The following is a 27,206-nucleotide window of genomic DNA, read 5'->3' as shown; positions in this document are numbered from 1 at the left end:
TGTTTAAGAAATGTGTCGAACCTGTTGAGCCGCCCTCCTTGCCTCCTGCTCCTGTCATGGTGGACGGTAATTTCGAATGTCAAATCAGCAGAATTGTGGACTTGCGAGTTCTCCATAGATCCCTCCAGTGTCTTGTCCACTGGAAGGGTTATGGATCAGAGGAGAGGATGTGGGTTCCAGTGACCGATGTTAATGCAAATTGTCTGGTGAATGCCTTTCACAGAGCCCATACTGATAAGGTCGGTCCTGGGTGCTCGGAGGTCACCCGTAGAAGGGGGGTACTGTCACGGTCCCTCAGGTGACTGATGTCAGGAAATCAGGGAGACTGGCTGAGCTCTGAGGAATCTAACCACCTCCTTGATTTTATTTTGATTCAGTATTGATAGGGTTAATGATCACTTCTACCCTTTTTAGTCTGACCCCACCCTTCTGACCATGCGTTAGATAGCTTCATTTGGATTTGAGCTGGTGTGAGGTTGTCTCTGGTGCTCCTGCTCGTCCTTCTCTTCAGCAGTTAAGTATCGCGTGTGTTTGTTATATTCCCTGTTGTTTGTATCTGGGCCTGAGTCGTCGTCGTCGTCCCCCCCCCCCTTCCCCCTACACTGATCGTCACAGTATTATGCTGTGTAAAATGCCCATTTTACATTACCAAATAAATCACTTTTTATTGGCCAAGTGAATAAAGCCTTCGTCCATCAGGATTTTGTTTTCCATTCAGAAACTGCACTGGCATAGCTATCACAACTTCGTTATAAACAGAAGCCATGATACTTTGTCATTGTAGACTGTAGATTTTAGCTGGATGTGTTATTGTGTACACTTATTGTAGTATAAAGAATTATACTGAGCTTCTTGCAAAAAAGAGACTAAACGATCACCTTGAAATGTTTCCATTTATCACTGTGCCGAAAGAAAGAGCAACATATGTGCAGAAAAGCCTGAACAAATCTGTCATATTGCAAGTTTCTCAGCCATATCTCCCAATCACCACAAATGGGCTCATAATGTTGAAGATAAAATTAGACTTGGATGAAGAGCTGCCAGGGGAAATTTCTGTTTTTATACTCTGGAAAGTTCATGATGACATTTTGCACTTCCTATAAACCTATATAAAAGAGAGAAGAAAATAAATACACTACATATAAATGTATAAAATGTGTATATATTTATATTGGCTGCCTTTGTCTTCCACTAACAAAGGGGTTTGGGGTCATCGATGACAGACTTCACAGGCTCCAATGGTTAAAAAGTCCAAATCACACAAAGTACTTCAATACAACCGGGGATTAGACTTTTCACAGCCCACAGGCCATGCAGCTTATAGGCACTGACACAGAATGAGGCTCTCAGACCTGATTGTATTCCCCCAGTCATGAGCCCAGCAGCTCTACCTGGGTTTGCTTCAGGGTAGGGGAAAGTGTTGTACTGGAGAGGGTAGGGACGGGCAAATCCAACTGTCAACTACTTGCCATTCCATAAAAATCCAGCTTCAGTAAACTACACTTTGTGGAAACAACCCAGCTTTCCTTGATTCTTTTAACCTCACCCATATGAACATTCTGGGTGAGATGTACACCCCCTTCTATAATTTACCAGATACCATGTTACAGGGGACATTTTAAGACTATGAACACCTTCAGGGGAAGTTTATTTAAGATTATTGCATTCTATTCATTTCAGTCTCTTATTGTTTTATTTATTTTTTGCAGTTTTTATGATACAGAGGTTAAAATGTAGTCTTTTTTTTTTAGTCCCATAAGATGTCACTCATGCATAGCTCTTATCTCTGACTCATTTAAGGCATATTCTTATCAGTTTGATAACCGTTTAGCTATAACGAGTGTTTATGAACTCAGGAGATCAGAGGAAAGAGCTCTACATGAGCCGTCATCTCAAAGGATTCAGAGTAATCAGAAAATGACAATCTGTAAACAGACTCAAATTTAATCCCTATATTGTAAAAACTGCTGAACATTTTTAATAAAGACCAATTGCAAACATTATGTCAGCCCAAAATGAGTAAAATGTAATCATAAATAAAATGCAACAAAGGTGTACATAGCCTGAACAGTTTATAATTTGAGGCTGAAGTCTCTGCTGAATCTCTCTTCCTTCCACTGGTTAGCTAAGAAAATTTACAGAAAGCCTTGCAGGACCCCTTTAATTCCCACAAGCAGGTATACATGTTTCTGTAAAGAATTCCCAGTTACTATAGTTACTATAGGGCTGCATAAGCCAAGGCCTATATCAGTAACTAAAAGCAAGTTCTGTCTGTGGTATAGACCAAGCCACTCCAATAAATCGGATCAGTAACAGACTAGCAGCTGTCAGCTTCATGGACATAGTTAGCAGCAGACGAAAACATTTTCTGCGTGACAATGCTAAAGCATAGTTTATATTTTGCTTAATTAAAACATAATATTGATGTTGATGCTTAAAATGAATCTGGTTTTGTTTTCCGACCCCTGAGTGATTCATATTCATAAAATCAGTCCCTTCTGTTCAGTAAAGCTTGCGCGATCTCGGTGGAAAGGTAAAATCTTGCAGGTCGCTTTCCCAGAGGGGATTTGACCTGGTAATAGTGGAAATGACAGATACATGACACCTGCCATTGAAAGCATAGTGTTGGCTTCTACTTGTGTCTGGCTATGTGTGTAGCATAACAAGCAGCCTGACCCCGTCCCTCCACTCCTGTATGCACAGCTTCTGTATCATCAGCAAGTTTGAAGTTGATCTATCTATGTGATTATACAAGACAACCCTTTATTTCTTACAGAAGTCATCTTTTATAAAACCTGATTATAGCAATCATTTTAATTTATAAGGGCACGAACTGCAATTACATTATTAGCTAATTAGGTTTAAATAAGACCATTGTAAAGTGCAAATAAATAAGTAATAACCTGGTATTTTTAACACTTTCATGTTGTAGTTTTAACCCCTTAAAGTATAACTATCATATATTTTTTGGGGGGAGTATTGGATTGTGGTGATTAATATCTCCTTGGTGGCCCTATTTCAACTTTTCACTGTGTGTTCAATTACCCCTTAATTCCACAGTTTTGTTCCCTCTACTGCCTGCTTTTACCTCTGCTTAAAATAGGGTTGCTAGGCATGGTCCGTCTATGTGTTGAAGGACAGACGCAAAAGCAGGCTGCGTGCAAGGTCACATTGCTGACAGCCAGGGACTGTAAGAAAATGATTAAAGCCAGGTCCTCCCCGGCAGCTGATAACAGTGCCTGGGCTGTGTGCACTTCTCCCTGTCCCTGCGCTTGGCAGACGCTCCCTCACTCAGCAGAGCTGGAGAAGTAGAGTTGGTGCAGCGCAGACCAGGGAAGGGAGATCTGCCATCTGCTCAGTGTATAAATGAAAGCAACATGTGGTAAGAGGACCCCTTTGTGCTGCAGGAGATTAACCCTTTAGGGGGAGGGCTCTGGTTACTGACACTTTTGGGGGGCTATTGTTACTGGCTAGTGAGGGCAGGCGGGATTAGCCTCAGGGCGAGGGCAGTGGCGGCCATCTTAGCAGTTTTATGCAGACTGGTTGCTAAGGGCTGAATCTTATTAATAATGGGGTAAGTCAGTCTAATAGTAACTGATTCTGGAATATCAAGTTATTAGTAACTACATATATGAATATTGAAATTAGGGTCTAAGTGTGACAGTTATCCTTTAATACCAGGCCTGTTTAAACATTTATGCCCAGCTAAGTTTTTTTGCCTCTATTCATTTCATCAGCTGTAACTTTTTTACTTTAAGTGATGTGGTCTTATGACACCTGTCCTACAGCCACCCTAAACAGCTGATACCCAACCCCCTACCATTCACATACATGCTCAGTCGGGACAAGCATGTACGTGTTTTCCGGGAGGAGAGAGGAGTAAGCTGCTAGCAGACCACTCTAGCTGCTCAAGAATTCAACGTGCCTCATCCTTCCCCTGACATCGTCCATTGACACAAAACCATACAAATAAGATAGTCAGAGTTAGTTATGGTGGATTTACACTGGAAAGTTGTCAGACTGATTAGCGGGAATAAACTTTAGTACAAACACTCGTTTCCCATTACTCTGCCCATGTAAAGGTGCCGCAGATCTCTTGATGAATGAGCAAAACGCTTGTTCTTCGAGTGAATTTATCGTTTATGCAGCACATTAAAGCATCGTTTCTTGGCAGCAAATCGTGCTGCGTAAACAGAAACCATCAGTCTGTATGAGGACCATACAGTGGGTGTAAATGCTGCTCTTACCTTCACGGACAAGCAGTCGGTTATCACCTGCTCAGTTGGTGTCTGTAAATGTACCTCTAAGTTAACATAACTAGATTTACCCAAATATGCAAACGTCTTCAATAAATTGCTTGCTCATATGATGACTCGCATATAATGGACTATTTCTGTCAATTTCAGGATTGAGGAAGCAGAAGGCTGTGATTGCCTCATAGACAATAACATAATGTGACAACAGCATATTTTCCTCAGCATCTTTAGGCAATGTATGGTCCATCATAATTTTGACAATAGGGACTCATGCCGAACGGAAGGAAGAGAAACTTATTTTAAGATATTATATAGTATATTTAAAGAGGTTTTCCAGGAGTAAAATACTGATGACCTTTTCTACTTTTGCACCGCCTCCAGTTGGCAGTTTGAAGAGGCTACGGTGCTCAGTTGAGTGCTTCAGCCTCTTCCTAGGCCAGTGACTTTACATTCATTGGTCACATGGCCTAGGTACAGATCAGTCCCATTCATGTAAGTGGGCTGCAATACCAAGCATAGCCACAATACAGTGTACAGTGCTGTGATTGGTATGCTATGAGGAGGCCCCTTCTCTCGTTTGAGCGTTGTGGCCCAGTTCAAACACCTGAGCAGCTGGGGTGACAGATGTTGGACCCCCACCATACTGATATTGACCTATCCTGAAAATAAATTGTCAATAAATACTGGAAATCCCCTTTAAGTACCAAATGGCCTAAAACTGAAACTTTTAAATACTCTTAAGTCCTGTGTCATTCCTTACCACTTAGTTTCTTTTGCTGGGATGGCGCATAGTCATCCATTCCGTATGTGAGATTGGACATCACATCCCAAGCCTAGGAAGATCACCCATATACACTCCCTGATCACCCCCTGTCATTGATCACCCCCCTGTAAGGCTCCATTCAGACGTCCGTATGATTTTTACGGATCCATGGATACATGGATCGGATCCGCAAAACACATGCGGACGTCTGAATGGAGCCTTACAGGGGGGTGATCAATGACAGGCGGGTGATCACCCATATACACTCCCTGATCACCCCCTGTCATTGATCACCCTCCTGTCATTGATCACCCCCCTGTAAGGCTCCATTCAGACGTCCGCATGTGTTTTGTGGATCCGATCCATGTATCCATGGATCCGTAAAAATCATACGGAGGTCTGAATGGAGCCTTACAGGGGGGGTGATCAATGACAGGGGGGTGATCACCCTGATCACCCCCTGTCATTGATCACCCCCCTGTAAGGCTCCATTCAGACGTCCGCATGTGTTTTGCGGATCCGATCCATGTATCCATGGATCCGTAAAAATCATACGGACGTCTGAATGGAGCCTTACAGGGGGGGTGATCACCCTGATCACCCCCTGTCATTGATCACCCCCCTGTAAGGCTCCATTCAGACGTCCGCATGTGTTTTGCGGATTCGATCCATGTATCCATGGATCCGTAAAAATCATACGGAGGTCTGAATGGAGCCTTACAGGGGGGGTGATCAATGACAGGGGGGTGATCACCCTGATCACCCCCTGTCATTGATCACCCCCCTGTAAGGCTCCATTCAGACGTCCGCATGTGTTTTGCGGATTCGATCCATGTATCCATGGATCCGTAAAAATCATACGGACGTCTGAATGGAGCCTTACAGGGGGGTGATCAATGACAGGGGGGTGATCACCCATATACACTCCCTGATCACCCCCTGTCATTGATCACCCCCCTGTAAGGCTCCATTCAGACGTCCGCATGTGTTTTGCGGATCCGATCCATGGATCCGTAAAAATCATACGGACGTCTGAATGGAGCCTTACCAGGGGGGTGATCAATGACAGGTGATCAGGGAGTCTATATGGGTGATCACCCCCCTGTCATTGATCACCCCCCTGTCATTGATCACCCCCCTGTCATTGATCACCCCCCCTGTAAGGCTCCATTCAGACATTTTTTTGGCCCAAGTTAGCGGAAATATATATATTTTTTTGTTTGTTTTTTCTAACAAAGTCTCATATTCCACTAACTTGTGTCAAAAAATAAAATCTCACATGAACTCACCATACCCCTCACGGAATCCAAATGCGTAAACATTTTTAGACATTTATATTCCAGACTTCTTCTCACGCTTTAGGGCCCCTAAAAAGCCTGGGTAGTATAAATACCCCACATGTGACCCCATTTCAGAAAGAAGACACCCAAGGTATTCCGTGAGGGGCATATTGAGTCCATGAAAGATTGAAATTTTTGTCCTAAGTTAGCGGAAAGTGAGACTTTGTGAGAAAAAAACAAAAAAAAACAATTTCCGCTAACTTATGCAAAAAAATAAAAATTTCGATGAACTCGCCATGCCCCTCATTGAATACCTTGGGGTGTCTTCTTTCCAAAGTGGGGTCACATGTGGGGTATTTATACTGCCCTGGCTTTTTAGGGGCCCGAAAGTGTGAGAAGAAGTCTGGGATCCAAATGTCTAAAAATGCCCTCCTAAAAGGAATTTGGGCACCTTTTCCCACCTAGGCTGCAATAAAGTGTCACACATCTGGTATCGCCGTACTCAGGAGAAGTTGGGGAATGTGTTTTGGGGTGTCATTTTACATATACCCATGCTGGGTGAGAGAAATATCTTGGTCAAATGCCAACTTTGTATAAAAAAAATTGGAAAAGTTGTCTTTTGCCAAGATATTTCTCTCACCCAGCATGGGTATATGTAAAATGACACCCCAAAACACATTCCCCAACTTCTCCTGAGTACGGCGATACCAGATGTGTGACACTTTTTTGCAGCCAAGGTGGGCAAAGGGGCACATATTCCAAAGTGCACCTTTCGGATTTCGCCGGCCATTTTTTACACATTTTGATTGCAAACTACTTCTCACACATTTGGGCCCCTAAATTGCCAGGGCAGTATAACTACCCCACAAGTGACCCCATTTTGGAAAGAAGACACCCCAAGGTATTCCGTGAGGGGCATGGCGAGTTCCTAGAATTTTTTATTTTTTGTCGCAAGTTAGTGGAATATGAGACTTTGTAAGAAAAAAAATTAAAATAAAAATCATTTTCCGCTAACTTGTGACAAAAAATAAAAAGTTCTATGAACTCACTATGCCCATCAGCGAATACCTTAGGGTATCTACTTTCCGAAATGGGGTCATTTGTGGGTTTTTTCTACTGTCTGGGCATTGTAGAACCTCAGGAAACATGACAGGTGCTCAGAAAGTCAGAGCTGCTTCAAAAAGCGGAAATTCACATTTTTGTACCATAGTTTGTAAACGCTATAACTTTTACCCAAACCATTTTTTTTTGTCCAAACATTTTTTTTTTATCAAAGACATGTAGAACAATAAATTTAGCGAAAAATTTATATATGGATGTCGTTTTTTTTTTGCTAAATTTTACAGCTGAAAGTGAAAAATGTCATTTTTTTGCAAAAAAATCGTTACATTTCGATTAATAACAAAAAAATGTAAAAATGTCAGCAGCAATGAAATACCACCAAATGAAAGCTCTATTAGTGAGAAGAAAAGGAGGTAAAATTCATTTGGGTGGTAAGTTGCATGACCGAGCGATAAACGGTGAAAGTAGTGTAGTGCAGAAGTGTAAAAAGTGGCCTGGTCATGAAGGGGGTTTTAGCTAGCGGGGTTGAAGTGGTTAATCGGGGAAAGAATTCTTCGGTCATCTACCACAGTTGTTTTCCGTGGTCTTCCGAGTCTTTTGGTGTTGCTGAGCTCACCGATGCGTTCCTTCTTTTTAAGAATGTTCCTAACAGTTGTTTTGACCACGCCTAATGTTTTTGCTATCTCTCTGATGGGTTTGTTTTGTTTTTTCAGCCTAATGATGGTTTGCTTCACTGATAGTGACAGCTCTTTGGATCTCATCTTGAGAGTTGACAGCAACAGATTCCAAATGCAAATAGCACACATGAAATTAACTCTGGACCTTTTATCTTCTCATTGTATTTGGGATAATGAGGGAATAACACACACCTGGCCATGGAACAGCTGAGAAGCCAATTCTCCCATTACTTTTTGTCCCTTAACAAGTGGGAGGCACATATGCAAACTGTTGTAATTCCTACACCGTTCACCTGATTTGGATGCAAATACCCTCAAATTAAAGTTGACAGTCTGCAGTTAAAGCACATCTAGTTTGTTTCATTTCCAATCCATTGTGGTCGTGTATAGAGCCAAAAATCTTAGAATTGTGTTGATGTCCCAATATTTATGGACATGACTGTATGTCTTAAAAACAAAGTGATGGGGCCTATTGTAACGCGTTTCACCGAACGAACCATTTGCTTCCTCAGGCTCAACCCGGACTGACTGCACTGGTTATCAGAAAATTAGGTCATTATTAATTCACTTTTTTTTAAAAACATTTTTACCATTTAAAAAAACAATTGAAAAATTAAACACAACATATATACGAAAAAGCTACTCACAAAGGGAACCGCCAGTGTGCACCCATGGCCTAAAGGAGCTGCTTTGAAATCACACTTTGCCTATAAGTGTTTCCCAGCATTGTGCCTGGTTCAACACTACCCTATCCGTTGAGTTGCAATCCCCGGTATCAGGGGGAAACTATACATCACAGTTCACACACAGGGTGCGCATCCTCTTTTTTGTCTTTATTTATTCAAAGTGTTCCAGAAGCTGTTTTTTTGTGGACTAGGCCATTTTGTGCATGTGCTACTGTCAGCAGCCTGCATGGCCTAAACGTGCTACCATGGCCTGCAACATCTTCAGACTTGTCACCTATTGAGCACATCTGGGTGGTCATTGGTCAGTAATTGCAAAGGGAGCTTCCAGAACCGGGTCTTGATGATTTGTGTGCCTAAGTGCATTTAGCATGGCAGGCATTCCTCAGACAACCGTTAAAAAACTAATTGACAGCATGCCAAGGTGTGTAAGATGTGTATTTCTGCACATGGAGCTCATACTCTATACTGCATACGTGTACATCAAGATGCAAAAACACAAATGCAATCGCACTCTGCAACCAGCACTCTGCCCTGCCTTTATGCTGGATGTTGAATAAGCCATTGGGGTACATTTTGGCCAAAGCGTAATAAGCCACTCACCGCGTCAAGGTCGCCTTAATGAGTGGTCCCTAACTCTAGTTCCTACCTTTTATGGGTCATGACAGCCACACAAAGTCCAGGGAGCGCAGGCACAGCATGCACGCCAAGCACACTCTGCTTTTAACCCCGTCCGGTGCCATTACAGCTTTCATCGGATCCAGGGATGCAAGTACCAACATGCATGCTGAGCCCACTATATACTTCTCCTGGAGCCAAATGGCTACTGGTAGGTGCTATATAAGCAGACTGAGTTTTATACTGACTTTAAAACCAGCCTCCAGGGCATACTAACTTGTCAGGTGTGCATGACTGCTTGGAGATCGCCACGCCTCCAATATATACTACAAAGAAAAAATATGGGGGGTTCAGCCCGCACAACCCTATGCAGGTGCAGATTGCTATGGCGAAATACAGATACAAACGCAAAAACACAAATGCAATCGCACTCTGCAACCAGCACTCTGCCCTGCCTTTATGCTGGATGTTGAATAAGGGACCACTCATGAAGGCAACCTTGATGTGGTGAGTGGCTTATTACGCTTTGGCCAAAATGTACACCAATGCCTTATTCAACATCCAGCATAAAGGCAGGGCAGAGTGCTGGTTGCAGAGTGCAATTGCATTTGTGTTTTTGCATTTGTATCTGTATTTCGCCATAGAAATGTGCACCTGCATAGGGTTGTGCGGGCTGAATCCCCCATATTTTTTCTTTGTAGTATATATTGGAGGCGTGGTGATCTCCAAGCAGTCATGCACACCTGACCAGTTAGTATGCCCTGGAGGCTGGTTTTAAAGTCACTATAAAACCGAGTCTGCTTATATAGCACCTACCAGTAGCCATTTGGCTCCAGGAGAAGTATATAGTGGGCTCAGCATGCATGTTGGTACTTGCATCCCTGGATCCGATGAAAGCTGTAATGGCACCGGACGGGGTTAAAAGCAGAGTGTGCTTGGCGTGTATGCTGTACCTGCACTCCCTGGACTTTGTGTGGCTGTCATGGCCCAAAACGGGTAGGAACTAGTGTTAGGGACCACTCATGAAATCGACCTTGACATGGTGAGTGGCATATTACGCTTTGGCCAAAATGTACACCAATGCCTTATTCAACATCCAGCATAAAGGCAGGACAGAGTGCTGGTTGCAGAGTGCGACTGTATTTGTGTTTTTGCGTTTTTATCTGTATTTTGCCATAGCAATCTGCACCTGCATAGGGTTGTGTGTACATAAAGATGTTCGGAATATTTTTTCCATTTTTTTATCATTTGCGTATCATTAAGGTCAAGTTCACAGTTCAGTTATTTGATCAGTTATTTCCATCAGTGATTGTTAGCCAAAACCAGTAGTGAAGTCTACACAGAGGTGAGGTATAATGGAAAGAACTGCACCTGTTCTGTGTTTTTGATCCAAACCTTGTTTTTGCTCACAATCACTGATGGAAATAACTGAAGTGTGAACTTGTCTATCCATCTTGTGATTTCCATAATTCCATGATTTTTCCTTCTTGGTATTCACACAGATACTAGACTGTAAACTACATATAACGAATTAACAAGCATAGTTTTAAAATGTTATTGTCTTTTGCTTTTAGGTTTTGAGCTTGGTTTTGCCATGTCAAGTCCCAATGCCTTGGTATTATGGGAAGCTCAGTTTGGTGACTTTCACAACACAGCACAATGTATAATTGACCAGTTTATCAGCTCTGGACAGGCCAAGTGGGTGCGTCACAATGGAATCGTGCTGCTACTACCCCATGGCATGGAAGGAATGGTAAGGAAATGCCGATCTCGCATCTGTTCATCATGCAGCGTAGATTACTGATTTACACAGTGGGGAAGTTAATAAATGTTAAATGCCCCAGGAGGGTAAGCTCATGAATGAAGAATGAGTTTGATGTTACTGTTCATCAAGGCTCAGATTAGTTTAGGCTTATTTAGACTTAGTTCCACCTTCTGCACAATGAATAGTTAAACAGGTAAACTATATGATTTTACCTCTTTGAGATGACCATCCAAAATTGTGGTGAAAGATGGAATTTTAGAGGGTCGTTCTCTGGCAAATGTGGTCTAGTTCGGCAATGTTCTTATAGAGAGGTTTCACTATATTTCATAAATCAGGAATATGGAAAATTCAAGGCTTACAAACCTTACTAACCTCAGGGCTTTTGACAATGACAACTTCACAAATGTTTTTTTTATCTTAGGATTTTAAAATATTTATTTGATCACTGCATCCCATTTATGAATACTCAGTGTCTAACTGGTTTCGTTTTGGCCGCACATGAAGAATCATTGTGTACTCTGGTGACAATCATTACACATTCAAGCAATACCATCAGTGATTAATGGGTTGTGAACTAACCCAAACACACCAAATAACAGCTAATGACCCACCCCCATTATCAGCTTACGATGTCTATTGCTGGACCTCATGGACCCCGATGTTGCTGGGCCCCATTATTATGTTACAGTCTTGGTCCAGTAGACGACCTTCTGGTGCACCAGTACTATCTTGTTGATACCTTTACCCGATATCTAAGGCTACTTTCACACTAGCGTTCGGGGCTCCGCTTGTGAGTTCCGTTTGAAGGCTCTCACAAGCGGCCCCGAACGGATCCGTACAGCCCCAATGCATTCTGAGTGGATGCGGATCCGCTCAGAATGCATCAGTTTGGCACCGTTTGGCCTCCGCTCCGCTCAGCAGGCGGACACCTGAACGCAGCTTGCAGCGTTTTCGTGTCCGCCTGGCCGTGCGGAGCCAAACGGATCCGTCCAGACTTACAATGCAAGTCAATGGGGACGGATCCGTTTGACGTTGACACAATATGGTGCAATTTCAAACGGATCCGTCCCCCATTGACTTTCAATGCAAAGTCAGGAGTCCCCATCAGATCGGAGTTTTCTCCGATCCGATGGTATATTTTAACTTGAACGCCTCTATGTTAGAATATACCATCGGATTTGAGTTACATCGTAAACCTCAGATCCGACAGTATATTCTAACACAGAGGCGTTCCCATGGTGATGGGGACGCTTCATGTTAGAATATACTGAGAACTGTGTACAGACCCCCCCTCCTCCTGTAATTAACTTATTGGTGGCCAGTGCGGGCCCCCCTCCCTCCCCAGTATTAAATATTACCAGTGCGGCGGCCTCCCCCTCCCTCCCTCCCCAGTATTAAATATGACCAGTGCGGCCTCCCCCTCCCTCCCCAGTATTAAATATTACCAGTGCGGCGGCCTCCCCCTCCCTCCCTCCCCAGTATTAAATATGACCAGTGCGGCCTCCCCCTCCCTCCCTCCCCAGTATTAAATATTACCAGTGCGGCCCCCTCCCTCTATATTTATTGGTGGCCGGGCCAGTGCGGATTCCAAGTATTGTGAGCAGTGCGGCCTCCCCTCTCCCCCCCTAATTAAAATCACCCCCCCCCCCCCCCATCATTGGTGGCAGCGGAGAGTACCGATCGGAGTCCCAGTTTAAATCGCTGGGGCTCCGATCGGTTACCATGGCAACCAAGACGCTATTGCAGTCTTGGCTGCCATGGTTACTTAGCAATAAATACAAGCATTATACTTACCTGAAGAGCTGCGATGTCTGACCGGCCGGGCGCTCCTCCTACTGGTAAGTGACAGGTCTGTGCTATAGGCAATGCGCCGCACAGACCTTTCACTTACCAGTAGGAGGAGCTCCCGGCCGGTCAGACATCGCAGCTCTTCAGGTAAGTATAATGCTTGTATTTATTGCCAAGTAACCATGGCAGCCAAGACTGCAATAGCGTCTTGGTTGCCATGGTAACCGATCGGAGCCCCAGCGATTTAAACTGGGACTCCGATCGGTACTCTCCGCTGCCACCAATGATGGGGGGGGGGTGATTTTAATTAGGGGGGGAGAGGGGAGGCCGCACTGCTCACAATACTTGGAATCCGCACTGGCCACCAATAAATATAGAGGGAGGGGGCCGCACTGGTCATATTTAATACTGGGGAGGGAGGGAGGGGGAGGCCGCACTGGTTATATTTAATACTGGGGAGGGAGGGGGGGCCGCACTGGCCACCAATAAGTTAAATACAGGAGGGGGGGGGGGGTCTGCCCCCTGCTGCCTGGCAGCATCTGCCAGGCAGCAGGGGGCAGTCGTGTACACAGTTCTCAGTATATTCTAACATGAAGCGTCCCCATCACCATGGGAACGCTTCTGTGTTTAGAATATACTGTCGGATCTGAGTTTTCCGAAGTGAAAAATCAGATCTGAAATAAACAGTTATGCAAACGGATCCGTTCTGAACGGATGCAAGCGTTTGCATTATAGGAGCGGATCCGTCTGTGCAGACACCAGACGGATCCGCTCCTAACGCAAGTGTGAAAGTAGCCTTAATTGAAACCGTTTTGATGAAATCTCAGCTCTTCATTTATTAAGTTTTACAAAGGTTTTGTTTGATCAGTCCAGCTACTTTTATGTTCTCTAAAAGCGTACCACAAAGGATTACCACATTGTTAGCCAAAACAGAAAACCAGTACGAAAAGCTTCACCCACTTTGCAGGACACAATAAATCTGTCTATTACATAGTTATCCATTACAGTTATTGAGTGCCATGTGCCCTGCAGAAATATGCATCTGCTTTCTTCTATGATATAAGCTGGTAGGTGGGGGTTTTAGCTGCAATATTAGCATCAAGGTTGAAAAGATGTGGGACAACCATTTAAGTATTTTTATGAAAGCAATTTGTTTTTTCTGCAAAGGATTTTAACAAAATGATTTAAACTCACATACACACCATTGGCAAAAAAAGATCCTTCATCTACTGTAGATATCAATTTTGGATTAAAGTAGTTTTGAAGTGTGTGTTGTACTTCTTTCACTACAACCACTGTGTGTATTATCCTTCATGTTCTGTTCTCAACTCTCCTTACATTAAAGTCAGTTGAGTGCATACCATCCATCCTAAAGTTATTCTCCAATGTATAACCAGTCTAGTGAATTTCCATGGTATAAAAAATTGAGCTTCATTTTTTTTTAATGATAACCTTGACTACCCTTTCCAGCTGGTAGTTCATATTTCTTGAGGGACATTTCCTATTGCACCAGAATAAATTGCTTCTTAGAAACCTTTAATGCTGCTTCTTTTCCTAAGCTATCATTAATGTGATTTTGAGACAAGCATTTTTAAACTCTTCTATTTAATGCTGTTACCAGGGGCCAGAGCATTCTTCAGCCAGACCTGAAAGGTTCCTGCAGATGAGCAATGATGACTGTGATGCTTATCCTGTAAGTTGATTTGTCCGACACTATACTGCATTCCATCGTGACCTAATTTTCTGATTTCTGCTTAAAAATTCGTCATAGTTGACTATGGAACATTGTGTTTGCTCATTATTTTGGGATTTCAATCTACCTATTGTATCATGAAATAAAGGTTAGAATTCTTGTCTGTGTAGATCATATTAGTTCAACACGGTGTTAACCAATCTAATGCATACCTGACATTCTGGTGAGGAGCATCATTGTCTTTTCATTGGTAAAATGATGGAAATCATTTCACGTGAAAAAACTGCACTATTAATTTGTGTGTGTATGTGTTTTCTATTGGTTTCTTTAGGAATTTACTCAGGATTATGAAGTGACTCAACTATATGACTGCAATTGGATTGTGGTGAACTGTTCAACACCAGCCAGCTACTTTCATGTCCTCAGACGGCAAATTTTATTGCCCTTTCGCAAGCCGGTAACTTAAGTTACTTGATCATGAAAATTCAGAAAATAATTGCTAGTTTCCAGAGTAACTGATATTGTGTATCTCATTTTAGCTCATTGTCTTCACCCCAAAGTCTTTACTGAGGCATCCAGAGGCAAAATCAAGTTTTGAAGAAATGAAAACAGGTTAGTAAATATAGTTAAAGGGATATTCTGAGACTTTTATACTGCTGACCTACCGTATCCTCTGCATAGTTTCTGATCGGTGGGGGGTCCAACAGACGGGACCCCACCGATCAGCTGTTTGAGGCAGCATTGATGCGGCCTTCTTGCAGCTTAGGCTAGACCATGTGATGTCACATTTATCAGTCACATGGCATAGACGCAGCTCAGCCCCATTGAACTGAATGGGGTTGAGCTGTGATACTAAGCACAGCTGCTGTATAAGGTATAGCTGAGATGAGAGAACGCTTCAGAGGTACTTAAAGTGCCGGTGCATTCTCAAACAGCTGATCGGTGAGGGTCCTGGGTGTCTGACCCCCACCGATCAAATACTGATGATCTATCCAGAGGATGGTTCATCACTATAAAATTCTTGGAAACCCCCCCCTTAATTACTTTCAAAGCCGTAGATGTACAAATATTACAAATTTAAATAATTAATTTAGTTCTTTTTATTCACAGTAACTCCAAAAAACTGTTTTGCTTTGGTGACGGTTATCAATGTTTCCCAGCCTTACATGCCCCTTTGCTACAAACATCAAGGAGAGGCACTTTACGTTTAGGGTTTGATATGTGGAGAGCAATAAGGGCTAGAAAAGGGGATCCAGCAAGAGACGTGATGGAAATGAGGTTCAGCCAAAGCATTCTAGCAAAGAAAGTAGTGCCTAGGCATATCTGGTGGAAAAGCTGGATTGGAGAATAGGGAGGGGTCAAAGGTCTGCTTCTAGGCCTGCGTCACACCTGCTATCTGGACTGTGCTGGGGAAGGTGGTGTAAGGGCAAAGGAATGAACTTCTGTTCTAAAGCCAGAATTATTATAATGATGTGAGTCCAGTAAGCTAAAAACAACGCTGTATGGTATGCTTTAAAGTTGTGAAGTTGCAAATGCCAGTCTAGTCTCCCAATAAAAATTTGATTATGGCGAAAATGGATCTATAGGGAGTGTGACGGATTAGGTCCAGATGCGTTCAGGGTGCTCGTGTGAAAAGGGCCTAATAGAAGGTCATCTGTGTAACCTGCAGCTTTACACTGTCTGTCAGTCATCCCTTTATAAGGCCCCTTTCACACGAGCAAGTTTTCCGTGACCTTAACGCATAGCACCCACACTGAATCCTGACCCATTCATTTCAATGGGTCTGTGTACATGAGCGTTTTTTTCACGCATCAGTTCTGCATTGCATGAAAAACGCAGCATGTTCTATATTCTGCATTTTTCACTCAGCCCTGGCCTCATAGAAATAAATGGGGCTTCAGTGAAAAACGCATTGCATCCGGAAAAAAGTGCAGATGCAGTGCGTTTTTCACTAGTGGTTGCTAGATGTTGTTTGTAAACCATCAGTTTTTTATCACGCGTGTGAAAAACGCATCAAAACGCATTGCACTCTTGCGGAAAAAAAATGAACAACTGAATGCAATCGCAGACAAAACCGACTGAACTTGCAAAATGGTGCGAGTTTCACTTAATGCATCCTGAACGCTTTGGACCTAATCCGTCACGCTCATGTAAAAGGGGCCTAATACGCAAGGGTCCTGCTTCTGGGACCCCCAATAATACTGATATTTAAGGGGACACAGTGCTGTTTTAGTGCTGGGTTTCCTTTAAATAATTTACTGCACAGCAGCACTCTCAGTAATGTGGCTATGCAAGAAACTCCAGCATGTCCCTATTCACATGTCTGTCTTGGTCCTGTGTGCACAGAAAGTCATATTAACAGATAAGGAACCTGTCATTTTTACAGCATGTTCAATAAGAAACCGATAAATTACTGATAAAGGCATTCAGAAGTGACACCCAATATAGCTGCAGTACCTGATATCTGTTTTTCTAAAGAGTACGGCTCAACTAAAAAATTGACAATATATTGTCAATTTGCAAACCTTGGCTATCATACCTCTCAAGGGCCAGGGACAAGGGGTAAGCACCTGTCTAGGGCACCATTAGACTTCAGACATGAGGTGGGCACAAGTTGACATTACTTGTCTCTTCTTTCTGTCTGAGCAGCTGGTTATATTTGAAGATTAGGTGCAAGGGTATAATGAGTCCTCCTCATACACTGCAGGGAAGCACTAATTAGTTATAGAGCAGTTCCTGTTTCGTAGTCATAGCCTCTAACCAGTCAGCACAGAGTCAAAAGATGCAGGGGAGGGACAACAGAGCCATAGAGATCCTTTACGGCAACAGTGACTTTTCCATGCACATTGTTCCTTCAGCACCCAGGAGAAAACAGCATGTGAAACTGAGCAAAGGAAAGCTTTCAAGTGCTTCTGATGAACAATCTCCCCCAAAAATCATAATATCATTATACCGTATATACAGAAGGCAGAGGAGCAGCATGTTGTTTCATGTCCCCATAGGACTGCCTGCACTACATTTTGCTAGTCACTCCATTTGAACATGTAGAAAAATCTGTAGCACTACAAACTAGTCTTTTATTTACCTATATGTAACGAGCAGCGTTTCAGCTCACCCTCCTGACCCTTTTTCAAGCCACCTTTCTGAGCTCAGACCTGTGTGATGGATGACCACTACTGTGAGTCTGCGGGAGAGCAGTTTATTCAGCGCTCCAATACAGAGTGAATGGCGCAGTAATCACGCATGCACACCTTTCCCTCAGAAGACTTGGGGACCCCAGTTTCTCGTGATCAGTGGGGTCCCAGTGGTAGGACACCCAACAATCATTTATTTACCACATATCTTGTGGATAAATGTTGCTTGCGGACCAATCCGTATAAGTATAATTGTGAGCTGGGGAATATCGTGGTCTGCTTAAGATGCACAACTGTATTGTAGTTGTACCTTGCAGGTTGTAATTATACATCAGTATATAGTGGGAGGCAGAGAATATGAATTCCTCAACCACAGAGAGTAGGTAGCATGGTGACTTCAGTGTCTGTATACTCTGTATATTGCCGATTGTGGTGCTGTTTTTCTTTGTTTTCCATTGTGCCTATTTGTATGCTTATTCTAAAGCATTAACCATTAGTTTCATAATTTAATGTCAAGGCACCGTCTTCCACCGTGTGATTCCTGAAAGTGGAACAGCTTGTCAGAATCCTCAGAATGTGAGACGGGTCATTTTCTGCACTGGGAAGGTTTATTATGAGCTTGTCAAGGAAAGACATCAAAAACAGTTGGAAAGCCAAGTAGCAATCACAAGGCTGGAGCAGGTAACATATTTCTCAGTCTTAATCTGCTTGGCACGGAATATTTTGACAGCAAGATTTGTTGCAAAATGAATTATCAGGCTGCATGTGACAACAAAATGGGATATTTTTCCTGCCACAGTAATACAATTACATACAGGATGTATGACCCCGATTAGTTACAAAGCAGGAATACTCAAATCAGAAACTTAATTTTTATTAGGTGGATAGTCTGTCTGACAAAAGTATCACTATGAAAAGGAGCCTTAATGTGTTCCCCAAAAAATAGGGTGAAATGGTGCAGGGAAGGAGATGATGTGATGACATGCCTATTTGTATCTTTGGTATATATTTATGCACCCTTTTTTGACTGAAAAAGGAAGCCTGAAATCACGAGGAGAAGATATAAATTATCTGGTTGTTGAATTTTATGTCATAAATTTTTAGTTTTACTGTAATTTTTCCTGTCAAGCCATGTAGGGCAAGAGAGCTAGCTTAGGAGACATATCAATTTAGGTTAGTAAAATCTTGAAATGCTTCATGTACCTGGATTTTAGAAAATATTAGCAGAAGGACCTGGCTTCGCACGGGTATATTTAATCTATTTAATTTAATGATTGTGTGTGTCGTTAACAGATATCAACAGTATCCCCCATAACAGTGACCTCTACAGCACCCCACCCCTTTAACAGTGAACTCCACAGTGCCCCGCCACTTTAAAATAGGACCTTCACAGCACCCCACTCCCTTGAAAGTGACCTCCTCAGGGGCCCGCCCCCTTAACAGTGACTTCACAGTACCCTGCTGCCTTAACCGTGACCTCCACAGCAGTTGCCCCTTTAATAGTGGCCCCTGCCCCCTTAACAGTATCCACCCCTTTAACAGTGACCCCCACAGTGCCCTGCCCCTTTAATGCTAGAGCTACCTGACAACATGTGGCGCGCGACATTTTGTCTCAGTAATTTTTATAATGATAGTCTATGGTGTCGCTCTGCGACATGTGACATGCTACTACACGACAGTTGCAAAAAATCCATCCAAGATGGATTTTTCGGCGACTGTCGCAGTCTCAGCATGTCACATGTCGCAGTGCGACACCATAGACTATCATTATAAAAATTGTTGCGCAACATTGGTGCGACCTCAATGTCGCAGTGTAGTTGTGCCCTGTGTGTCGTCCAACTTTTTGTCGTGTAGCCCTAGCCTAAAGCTGACCTACAGCAGTGAAGAAAAATGGCTGGGTTGTTATGGAAACCGAAGTAAAACTGTGTGTATGTGGAGACTAAGGGCCTGCGATCTTCTATTGGCTGATAAGGGACATGTGACCGTGTGTATGGCAGTTGGGATATGAAGAGAGAGACTTGCAGGCTTGTATTGGCTAATGCAGGTAATTTTTTGGGAATATCTCAGGAACGATACGTCCTAGAGAGCTGAGACCCTCCACAAGATTTCTTTCCAGGTAGCAAGGGTTGCGTCTACTAAGTTTCGTTGAAATCGAAGGTTGCGTTTTTGATTGATCGCTGAACATACATACACACATATTTACATCCTTCTTTACATACCATATATGTGTATGTGTGTGTGTGTGTGTGTGTGTGTATATATATATATATATATTGATAGTATCAGTAGGTGCATCTTGTTTGGGAATAATGGTGTACAGTATATGCCAGGAAATTCATATGTGTCTAATATGCCAATTCTCAACTGGATTCAAAATATTGGACTGTACTTTTTCAGTACAACTGTGTAAGACAAAAAAAGGATCCAGTTTTAACCGTGGTTATCATTTTTATCTACATTGTTTTTTACACTTTTATATTGCAGATAGCTCCCTTTCCATTTGACCTGGTAAAAGAAGAAGTTGAGAAGTATCATAAGGCAGAACTGGTGTGGTGCCAGGAGGAGCATAAGAATATGGGTTATTATGATTACATCCAGCCTCGGTTCCTCACCATTTTGAATCATACTAGACCAATTTGGTAAATATATGCATACAGATTATTTGGTTTGCTTTTGCTTAATAGAATAAAATATCTACAGTATGTTTCATAAGGTACATTTTAAAGATGAACATAGTGTACGTGATGGCTTTAGCCCACTCAATGGTATTAATTCACTGTGGTTAATAAGAGCTCCGACAGGGACATATTGTATCCCCTCTTGACACTGTCTGGAAATCTGGACGGCAATGCTGGACTCCCATTGACAACAATGGGAAGCAGTTTCCGCGCTGTTTTTAATACAGAATATCCACACCCAAAAAAATGTTCTGTGAAGGAACCCTTAAATGTCAGGGTTCAGTAGTCATTTAAACATGTTGGCTTTTACTAAATTTGTTTTCTGGGATTCCTAAATGATAGGCCATCACTATCGGTTCAGTAAGGGCCGATTCTCTGCACCGCCACTGATCAACTGTGTGAAGCGGCACTTGGGCAATTGTTGCAGTTTCTTCCTTGTTTGCATTGCTCCATACACCTGCAGAATGTAGCAAGGAGCAGTGTAAGGCTACTTTCACACTTGTGGCAGAGTGATCCGGCAATCTGTATGCAAACGGACAGCATTTGTAGACGGATCCGGATGTGGATCCGTCTTACAAATGCATTATAAGAATGGATCTGTCTCGCCAGAGAAACTGATCCGTTATTTTTTTTTTTTTTTCTCACATTTTTACCGGTCTGCGCATGCGCAGACCAGAAGGACGGATCCAGCATTGCTGTATTTTTAATGCCTTTCGGCATTCAGGCAACTGATTTGGAATTGTGGACGGAGATAATACCGGTATTTCCTCCCTCCAAAACGCAGTTCAGTGACTGAACTGAAGACATCCTGATGCATCCTGAATGGATTTCTCAGCAAAAAACTGATATGCTGGAGGGGATATAGCCTGCGGGAGGAGCTAACACAGCTATACCCACTGTCCTGTGTCCCCAAATGATACGAGCGACAAATATTTGAATTCATTGATTTTAATGTCATCTCTTTTTATAGGTATGTGGGTCGTGACCCAGCTGCTGCACCAGCCACTGGCAATAAAAACACTCATCATGTCGAACGAAGAAGATTTTTGGATAGTGCTTTCAATCTGCAGTGTTTTGAAGGGAAGACCTTTTAGTACTTCAGTTATACATTATGTAGTATTATAGTAAATTATGTGGTTACTACTAGTGAAATTGGTTGAGCAATTCTTCTTATTTTGTTTTTTAGTTTCTTCAGTTCAAACTTAACCAAAATTCTGCTTTTAGTTAGGAGATAGGTAACATTTTCCCAGTTCATTTGGTTTAAAGTGTTATCTTATCATCTACATGAATTGATTGACAGTCTGTCTATTCAGTATTTATGCCCTGAACACTGAATTCTAAACCTTGATAATATTGGTGATCTGGTGGATGTTGATAGCTGGTTTACTACATCCATTCAGTTCTCTGAGCAGCTTAATGACAGTAGTTGTGCACATCGTAGTGAGACTTGTAGATACATGGTAGGATGTAAAGTGCTTCTACAGGTAAACTATAAGGTTGATTGTTGCAAATAATAATTCTGGTGTCAGATTTCAGTTGTTAATAAATATTTACATATATCAATTTTCCAGTGTTGTACTCTAGACTGGCTTATTCTTTTGTAAGTTGACCTCTAGTTGTAAATTCACACAACTACAGTAAACAGAATTGCTTCAATAACCAACCGAAACTATACAATTATCACAATATTCACCATGTGGGTGAAAAATGCTGTAAAGAAAAAGTTTTTTGTTCAGTCTGCCTCCAAAAAAATGAATAAAGTAATCAGAACGTTTTATTTACACCTAAATGTTACCAGTGTAATTGTCAACTCATCACACAAGAAAACAAACCCTCACACAGCTCTGTTGAAAGATGGAAACAAAGATTTTTCCGAGGTGGGCAAACAGTTTACGGTAAATAAAACTACTGACTCAAGCCTGCTGTGGCAAAGTTTGGGGACAATTTTGGTCATATCAATAGCAACTTCAGCATCTGAGCCTTTAGACCAGGCATGTCCAAACTGCGGCCCTCCCGCTGTTGCAAAACTACAACTCCCAGCATGCCCTAATAGCTGTAAGCTACCCAGGCATGCTGGGAGTTGTAGTTTTGCAACAGCTGGAGGGCCGCAGTTTGGACATGCCTGCTTTAGACAGAGGTAGCGGGCTCCCATTGTCCAACGATCATATCTTTGCACGGTGGTGATTGGTTGGAGCCTTTTTAAGGCTCTCACGATTGCCATTCTAAGTTGCCTATAAAGCCAGGCCTATTGCAGGGCTTAATAGGAAGATGTCATAATCTCCATAGACCGCAGTAGTACACTCTCGCTGTCTATAGTATGTGATCAATTTTCGTCCCTAAGGGGACTACAAATAAATAAAACCAACAATTGTTAAAGGGAAAAATCAGACATCATGTACCTCACATGGATCCAGAGATTTCCCTATTTATTGCTCTGTTAGATTTATATCTAGATGGCAGCTAAAGTGGAGTGCCCTTTCTTGCAGCTCTATAACAGCTCGGGAGGCAACGGAAAGATGAAACTGAGCATTTGCAGCCATCTCAGTATGCCAGATAAAAAAAAAAAAACAGCAGGTGGCACTGTACAAATACATTTTATTGAATAACTCTAAATTTTGAATTACATGCAATTACAATGTATTTAGATCAAGGTCGTGGTTTGAAAACTATAGAACACTTTTCATGGACAGCCCCTTTAAATTTAAATTATCCCCTTCCCCCCCCTGCATATAAAAATATATAAACAACAAAAAAAAAATAATAGCAATGTTCCTTCCAAAGATGTTCATTCAAACTATTAAGGCTTCATTCACATCACCATTCAGCCTTTCCGTTCTCCTAAACGGAGCAGGAGAATGGAAAGGACAGCAAAGCCACATAACTGAGCCAAACGGAGCCTAAGGACCCCATAGACTCTAATGCGGTCCATTAGGTTTTCGCTCAGAAGATTATTTTGGAGCGGAGACAAAAGTTGTGCATGCAGGATCTGAGCGGAAACATAATGGACCCCATTATAGTCTATGGGGTCCTAAGGGCTCAGTTTGGCTCAGATATATGTGCCTAAACGGAGCAGGAGAACGGAAAGGAAGCCTAAGGCCTCTTTCACACGGGTGTTGCGGGAAAATGTGCGGGTGCGTTGCGGGAACACGCACAATTTTTCTGCGCGAGTGCAAAACATTGTAATGCGTTTTGCACGCGCGTGAGAAAAATCGCGCATGTTTGGTACCCAAACCCGAACTTCTTCAAGGAAGTTCGGGCTTGGGATCAGTGTTCTGTAGATTGTATTATTTTCCCTTATAACATGGTTATAAGGGAAAATAATAGCATTATGAATACAGAATGCATAGTAAAATAGCACTGGAGGGGTTAAAAAAAAATATTGATATCCTAGGGTTAAAATATAAAAGTAATTTTTCCTACAAGATGAATGGTACAACAACAAAAAAAAAAAATTAATGCCTACATCAACATTAAAAATATAAATAAAAAGTTGTACGCATCCCAAAATGATACCAATAAAAATTACAGCTTGCATCATAGACTGACATAAAAAAGTCAAAGGTGACAATGCAAAGAAAAATTTTAAAGTAGTAAAACATGGTTGCCCTTCTTGAGGTATAACTTTTATTTATTCATCTACATAGCTTTGAGGGCTTGTTTTTTGCGGGACACTTTGTAGTTTTTAATGGCCCCATTTTGGGGTACACATAACTTTCTGATTAACTTTTATTAACGCTTTCTGAGAGGAAGAGGGGAAAAACAGCAATACTGCCGCTGCGTTATTACGTTATAAATTTTACGGTGTTCATTTTTCGGTATAAATAACATAATATCTTTATTCTCTGGGTCAGTATGATTACAATGATACCAAATACATATAGTTTTTTTACATTTTTACAACTTTTTTGCAATCAAATAATTGTGTGAGAGCTTGATTTTTGCGGGATTTTTCATTGGTATCATTTTGGAGTAAGTTACGCTTTTTGATCGCTTGTTAATACGTTAATTAAATAAATTAGAAATTCTATCTCTCAATTCTATTCTAGTGGATAATTTACGTGATATTTATGTAGTCCGGGTCAATACGGATGCGGCAATACCAAACCTAAGGGGGAGATTTTTTACTTATTTTTAGCAATTTTTTTCATTGAAATTTTTTTTTATGGGATTTTTTTAAATTTAATAAGTGTGGTTTATTTTTTTATTTTTTTTACCACTTAATAGTCCCACAAGGGGACTATAACAGACAGCTTTTTGATTTAAAAATGCAATGCACTATCCCTATAGTGCATTGCATTTTAATGTCAGTGCTATTCAGACATTGGCCAACAGGCTGCTCAAGAGAGGCGCAGCCTGCTGGAAACTAATCAAGGCAGGCTTGCGGCCTTCATAGACCCCAGCCAGCCTTCACACACATCGGTACCCCGCAATGGCATTTACGGGGGGGCCGATGGGAGACGGAGGGCGTCAGCTCCTATCAGCACTTTACATGCGGCGGGTGCCATTGTCCGCGGCATGTAAAGTGTTAAACAGCCCTAATCCGCAATCCTGCCAGTCCGGGCTGTTAGAGCAGGGCTGCGGCTCTAATGTGAGAGCCGGTTCCCTTCTCTCCGGGTACTCGTGCAGCGCTTAGACTGGGCCACTGTAAAAAATCGGCGGCCCAACCTAAGGCCCCTTAGTGACTGTCAAAAAAAGGCGCATGGGTGGTCACTAAGGGGTTAATGGTAGCCACCATTTTGTAGATCAGAAGACAGAGAAGGAGGAGGATCTCATGACCTCAGGTTAGCATAGTGGGCTTCCTTATAATGCCTGCCAGGCAGCCTTCCCTCTAGCACGGCCAATCATGGGGAGCTATAGGTATGTCGCTTATAGCCACCATAAAACACATAGGAGAGAGAGCATGTCAGATTTTAGAGAGAAGTAGAAGACTCAGTCAGTGTGCTAGGGCTGTATTACACCAACAGATTATCTGACCAATTTCTGTCCAATCAGACCAATAGTTGGTGTGTATAATAAAAAAATCTGTGTAGTTAGGCAGGTATAGGCAGCTATAGATGTGAATGCTGCAGCTTTACAGTTCAGATTCCGACATTACTTTGTGAATCACCCATTTTCATTATATTATTCACAAATCTCTTCAATTATATGAATTATGGTACTGATACCGTGCCGCTGCCTTCTCAAACGGATGCCCTGGACCTCACATCACTCATTGTTTTGCATATTGTCTAATAGGACCATCCAAAAATATTGTATTGTCATGCATTTATACTTCAGTTTTCTGTTTTTTTTTAGTTTTAGTATACATTTAAATCCTGACAGATGTGACGTCACTCATTGTTTTGCATATATCTAATTGCTATTAGTGCCACCAATATTTTAGTTAACAATAACATCAGCAACAAGTAACAAGTAACAATACATTGCACTTTTAGTAACTAGACTGTGTGTCTTCTCCATTTTTTTTTCTTCATAGCCAGTCATAATAAGCAGTGTAGGTTCAGTGGTACAGTGGCAATAGATGGCAGAGCAAGTACAGTAGCAGCACTGTCAGCTTTCAGTCTAGATTATAGCTGCAGCACTGTGTAATTACACCTTCCTCCCTCATTCAAGTAAATGGGAAAAGCTCAGCAGCCTCTTCAAACAGCTGATCGTCAGGGGTGCCGGTTGTCGGACCCCCACTGATCTAATATTGAGGACCTATCCTGAGGATAGGTGATCAATATCTCAACACTGAACAACCCCTTTCAAGATGGTGTTCCTGTTGATGAGTTATGAGTATTTAGACTGTGATGAGTAGCAGTGTCAGGTAGAGGACATGATGGTATAGCTGTAGTGTGGGTAGTAGTAATAGCACTCAGAGCAGATATTGAGGGAGTAATCAGAGGGGGCATGGAGCCTATGATATATCACAGTCTAAGAAAGGTAGCAGGGATGATGAAGATAATTGTGTGTTGAACAGGACCTGAGGACCAAATCAGGGTGAGGAAGTGGGTGGCAATAAAAGCATAGCCAGTGTACAGCCAAAACAAACAAAAAACATCCAGGGGCAGATCTGCTACTGTGGTCAGCTTGGAAGCAGGTGATGTTGCTGCGGCTGTTGATGCAAGCTCAAAAACTGGCTGACCGAGGACAAGGTTGGGTGGTGGATTTGTGCGGGTCTCTCATGTGGGAATTTTTCTCTACATTGCCAGCCAACAAAACCATTGCAGTGTGCAAGCAGAGAATAAGATTTGACCTTTCAGGCACAAATGTTGGAACTCCGGCGCTCCTTGAGAACATGGATAAATTGAACTGGGCAGCTATGTATGCAAGACTGTCCTCACCCACCCTATTCTAGTAGCCAGGCCACATCCATCAATGTCAACATTATCAGCTACAGCTTCTCTTAGGGCCCATTCACACAGCCTTTATATTTGAGTCTGCATCTGGATGCAGACCCATTCATTTCAATGAGGCTGCAAAAGATGCAAAAAGTACACCGTGAGCAGACCTCATCCATACTTCCGTTCCATGCCCCCGCAAAAGCGAGAGAGCATGTCCTATTTGGACATGTTAAATTGCGGACAAGAATAGGCATTTCTATCATAGGGCTGGCCATTCCATTCTGCAAAATACGGAACACCCAGCCAGTATCCACAAAAACAGATACGGTTATCTGAATGAGCACTTACTCTGACTATTCCTCCTCAGTTCCATCTTCAGTCATCTGTAACAGAATAAATGGGCAGGAATTAATGTGCACCCAGTAATCTGCTTGGGTACCAGCTGTAATCCCACCTGGCCAAGTTGCTGTACCACTTAGTGGA

The 27,206-nt window shown here is 42.3% G+C and overlaps 1 protein-coding gene across 5 annotated transcripts in view; it reads left to right on the top strand.

Annotated features, from left to right (window-relative positions):
* OGDHL (oxoglutarate dehydrogenase L) overlaps nucleotides 1-21,965 on the top strand; it is a 235,419-nt gene extending 213,454 nt beyond the window's left edge. For all 5 annotated transcript variants that reach the window (XM_044297687.1, XM_044297685.1, XM_044297689.1 and 2 more), the window contains exons 17-23: nucleotides 10,914-11,092; nucleotides 14,514-14,585; nucleotides 14,917-15,042; nucleotides 15,125-15,197; nucleotides 18,237-18,400; nucleotides 20,204-20,358; nucleotides 21,368-21,965. In XM_044297687.1, the coding sequence (XP_044153622.1) occupies nucleotides 10,914-11,092; nucleotides 14,514-14,585; nucleotides 14,917-15,042; nucleotides 15,125-15,197; nucleotides 18,237-18,400; nucleotides 20,204-20,358; nucleotides 21,368-21,491 (893 nt within the window). In that variant the 3' untranslated portion in view covers nucleotides 21,492-21,965. The remainder of the gene's footprint in view (nucleotides 1-10,913; nucleotides 11,093-14,513; nucleotides 14,586-14,916; nucleotides 15,043-15,124; nucleotides 15,198-18,236; nucleotides 18,401-20,203; nucleotides 20,359-21,367) is intronic.
* Nucleotides 21,966-27,206: the final 5,241 nt, after the last annotated feature.

Source organism: Bufo gargarizans, chromosome 6, assembly GCF_014858855.1.
Source record: "Bufo gargarizans isolate SCDJY-AF-19 chromosome 6, ASM1485885v1, whole genome shotgun sequence".
Taxonomy (NCBI): Eukaryota; Metazoa; Chordata; class Amphibia; order Anura; family Bufonidae; genus Bufo; species Bufo gargarizans.
Note: the sequence above shows the minus strand (reverse complement) of the source record. Positions and strands in the feature narration are given on the sequence as shown.